The sequence below is a fragment of the Octopus bimaculoides genome, chromosome 22 (genome assembly GCF_046866305.1).
Source record: "Octopus bimaculoides isolate indiv1 chromosome 22, ASM4686630v1, whole genome shotgun sequence".
NCBI classification, from domain to species: domain Eukaryota; kingdom Metazoa; phylum Mollusca; class Cephalopoda; order Octopoda; family Octopodidae; genus Octopus; species Octopus bimaculoides.
Window position 1 is genome coordinate 34,057,566 of NC_142949.1, and position 5,000 is coordinate 34,062,565.

The following is a 5,000-nucleotide window of genomic DNA, read 5'->3' on the forward strand; positions in this document are numbered from 1 at the left end:
ATATATATATATGTATCAATGAATGTATATATGTGTGTGTGTGTATTTGTGTATGTGTGTGTGTGTGTGTGTGTGTGTGTGTGTGTGTGTGTGTGTGTTTGTGTGTGTGTGTAGGTGCAATAAACTACTAACCATGATCCGTGGATTCTTCAGTGTCTGCCGTAGCTTCTGAAATCTGAGCTTGGACAAGGTAGACTCCTGTGAGGCATAGGAAGAGAATCGCTGCCGACCAAGACTGCATTTTTAGTTTCGGATTCAGGATTTTAGTGTCTGAAACTGGATCTGCAAGGAAAGAGGTAGAATGGAAACACTGATTAGAATTCCTCGAAGAGAAAAGAAACAGGGTAGATACACCTCATGCGCTCAGAGAGAGAGAGAGAGAGATACAATACATATAGCATTTACATCACAGGCGCACACACACACGCGCGCGCATGCGTAGTGAAAATCAGAGTTTACGATTCAAAAAATCTCAGGTTATAATATTTTGTTTTGTTAAGAAATTCAACGTTGTGAGCTGGCAGAAACGTTAGCACGCCGGGCAAAATGCGTAGCGGTATTTCGTCCGTCTTTACGTTCTGAGTTCAAATTCCGCCACGATTGGCTTTTCTTTTTGTCCGTGCGGGGTCGATGAAGCTCTGGGGTCGGTGTAATCGGCTTATCCACCATACATACATACGTACGTACGTACTATGGGCATGCATACTTGCGTACGTACGTATGCATGCACACATACATACATACATGCTTACATACATACATACATACATAAAGAAATAAGTGTTTGCATCTTGCGTATAAATGGAAAAAAAATTCAGTCTTAATGAGGTTGCAAATGAAACTGCAGCGTGCGCCATTGGGAAATATATTAAGTTTAAGCTATTTAAATATCCAGGATCAATTCTATGTGGTAAGTAGACATAAATTAATGTATATGTATGTATGTATGTACGAATGTATATGTGTGAGTATGTATGTATGTACGAATGTATATGTGTGAGTGTGTATGTATGTATGTACGTATGTATATGTGTGAGTATGTATGTACGTATATGCGTGTGTATGTACTTATATTTGTGTATGTATGCATATTTCTATATGTATGTATATACGTAAACGCACACACAAACAGACGAACAGACAGACACACGCAAACACACACACATATAGAAACGCGCACATGCACACACATATATAGACACACGAACACATACACACACACACACACATACGTAGAGACGTGCGCACACACATGTATATATACGTGCATACAAGCGTACACATATTGATGTCTGTATATATAGACATCTACACGCACAAACGGATAATACCTGTGGGTCCAGTTACCACCTAATATAGCTCCTGGATATTTTAAGTGCCCCCAGTTAATAAATATATCCCAGTAGAGCAGTCTAGAAGACTTACACTAACACTTTATGGCAGTTTTTTTGATTTATATATAAAAATAACTCGTTTCTTTGCCTTTGTTCGTCCCAGGTCGTGTTAAGTTTTACCCCTCGTTACCAACTTCTATTCATAGTACTACATACAGTACAAAAATCTTAAAATTTTTCTTTATCACCATCGCAACATCAGAGAAGATTATATGGTTGTCGAAACTATAATGATGCCCCGGGAGGATAAATATAATGTAACCCTATACATACATACATATACACTCATATATATATATGAGTATATATATATATATATATATATATATATATATATATATATATATATATATATATATATATATATATATATATATATATATATATGTATATATATATATTATGTATGTATATATATATGTATATATCTCTGTGTGTGTTTGTGTTTATACACACGTATTTGTAAGTAAATATTTAGTGATATTCTTGATACGATTTATTCGCTGTTTATTTCTATGACACGGAGATTAGTCATATTCCAACAACCTCAATTAGTCGCAGAGCACTCTTAGTGGCAAAATGCCTCGTTTAAATGAATTAAGTTATACCATGTACAGCTTCTTATATACATTTGTATATGTTTGTTTATGTATATATATATATATATATATATATATATATATATATATACATACATATATATATATATATATATATATATATATATATATATATATATATATATATATATATATATATATATATATATATATATATATATATATATATATATATATATATATATATATATATATATATATATATATATATATATATATATATATATATATATATATATATATATATATATATATATATATATATATATATATATATATATATATATATATATATATATATGTAGGCACAGGAGTGGCTGTGTGGTAAGTAGCTTGCTTACCAACCACATGGTTCCGGGTCCGGTTCCACTGCTTGGCACCTTGGGCAAGTGTATTCTATTATAGCCTCGAGCCGACCAAAGCCATGTGAGCGGATTTGGTAAACGGAAACTGAAAGAAGCCGTCGCATATATATATAAGTCTCATTACAAGCTACTGTTTTGTTTTAATACGTGCGCAATGTGCGAGTGTAGGGACTGCCAAAAAATAGATAGGATATTGGATAGAGTAAAACGCGTCTAAGAAGTCACGCTGCATTTCATGATTCATCACAACATGTCAATGTGTGCTGCATCTTTGTGCATGCAGAACCGGACTGGACAGAGTGGAGAGAGTGCAGTATGAGCTGTAATCAATATTGGTTCTCTGTATTATTGAACTTGCCTTTTTTTTCCTTCTTTTCGAACGCATTCTTCTGCATAAATCCATTATTTTCCTTAGCATGCATTAACGTCACTACACCTGAATTGGTGCATATACGGGTATTCTTTATCTTCGGGATAGACTTCAAGATTAAGTCTCTAATTTTATTGGCCTTGTTTTGGCAATTACACTTTAATCCTTCTTTCAGCCCTTGGATAATTTTTTTTATATGTCTAATCGCTATTCCATTATCGCTATTCTGTCGAATTCCCTCGTCTTGTAATTCCTTATTAGGATAATATTCCTTATTAGAAATGGCGAAAGGTTGTCAGTAATGGTTGGACAGGATTAACGAAGGTGGTTAAAAGATTGTTGGTAATGGATAAAAATGACCGAAAATGGTTAAAGATGGTCAGAGACGACGAAAGATTGTCCAAGATTGTCAGAGATGGTGAGAGATGGTCCGTAACGATCTCCAGGAAGTTGTCGTGTTTCTGGACATGCTTCATGAACAGCAAAATGCTCAGTGATTCCTCCGCCATGGCTCTCCCCTCCCCATTAACAACTATAACAAGAACAATAGCAACCACAACACTGCCACCACTTCCTCGATACCTACCACCACAACCCCATACGAGTGTCACCACTACCGCCACCATCACCACCACCACCTCCACCACCGCCGCCGCCGCCGCCGCCACCACCGCCGCCGCCACCACCACCGCCGCCACCACCACCGCCGCTGCTGCCGCCGCCACCGAAGCCACCGCCACCACCACCACCACCACCACCACCACCACCACCACCACCACCACCACCACCACCACCACCACCACCACTGTCACCACCACCACCACCACCACTGTCACCACCACTGTCACCACCACCACCACCACCACCACCACCACCACTATTGTTAGCAGCAGTAGCAGCAGCACTACCACCAGCACCACCAGCACCAGCACCACCACCACCACTACCACGACCACAACCACCACCACCACCGTCACCACCACCACAACCACTAGCGCCCCCACCACAGCCACCGCTCCCCCCCACCACCACCATAATTCTCTTTCCATTAAGTATAAATATTTGTGTGTCTATTGATATTAGCACTTTTAAAACCAATGCAATATGCATACATTTATATCACTGGGCTTCTGTGTGTGTGTGTGTGTGTGTGTGTGTGTATAGGTGTGTGGGGATATTTGTATGTTTATCAGTGTATTTGAGGGTGAGCGTTTGTGAGCATGATAGGATATTGTGTAAGTGTGTGCGCGCGTCTCCACCCCCCCTCTCTCTCTCTCTCTCTGTAAGTTTGGAATCAGAAATTTGGATAAAACACACAAAAAAAAAAAAACAAAAAAAAAAAAACAGGCAAAACCATAGGCAAAATTAGAGTGCAGTCTGCCACAAGAAATCAAACACAGCCATATAACTTTGTAAATGAATAAACAGCAGCAGCAGCAACAACAATAAGAATGATCATGATGATGATGATGATGATGGTGATGATGACATCAATAATAATAATAATAATAATAATAATAATAATAATAATAATAATAATAATAATAACAATGATGATGATAATAATAATGATAATAATAATAATAATGATAATAATAATAATAATAATAATAATAATAATAAGGATAATAATAATAATAATAATAATAAAATAATAATAATAATAATAATAATAATAATAATAATAATAATAATAAGGATAATAATAATAATAATAATAAAATAATAATAATAATAATAATAATAATAATAATAATAATAATAAAAATAATAATAATAATTCAATAATGATAACAATAATGGTAATAATAAACAAAACAAAAAGAAGTATGTATTTTGTGTGTTTGCATTAAAATCCTATTTCATTAGTTCGGGGTGCAATACGAAAATTGAGAGATAGGAAGGGAGCGAGAGAGAGAGAGAGAGAGAGAGAGAGAGAGAGAGAGAGAGAGAGAGAGAGAGGAAGGGAGCGAGAGAGAGAGAGAAATGAAGAGAAAGCGAAAGAGTCAAATGAAAGAAGAGATGGAGCGAGCGAGCGACTGAATGAGCGAGTGAATGAGTGAGAGGAAAGCGGTAGGGAGACAGACAGACTGATGGACAGATATATGAGGAATGCGGATGAAAGAAACATCAAATCCTGTTATTAATGGAGATTTAGAATGCAGAAATTTAACCTCGGCTCGCCAACAGAAAGTGAATGAGTCACACAGCGTCATAAATTACCACCATTCTACACCTCTGTATCCATTAA

General features: G+C 36.3%; 1 protein-coding gene across 1 annotated transcript in view; it reads right to left on the bottom strand.

Moving 5' to 3' along the window:
• Positions 1 to 5,000, bottom strand: part of LOC149131440 (uncharacterized) — a 68,027-nt gene that overhangs the window by 10,494 nt on the left and 52,533 nt on the right. The window contains exon 2 of the mRNA XM_089339550.1: positions 133 to 282. Within this exon, the coding sequence (XP_089195676.1) occupies positions 133 to 241 (109 nt within the window). The 5' untranslated portion in view covers positions 242 to 282. The remainder of the gene's footprint in view (positions 1 to 132; positions 283 to 5,000) is intronic.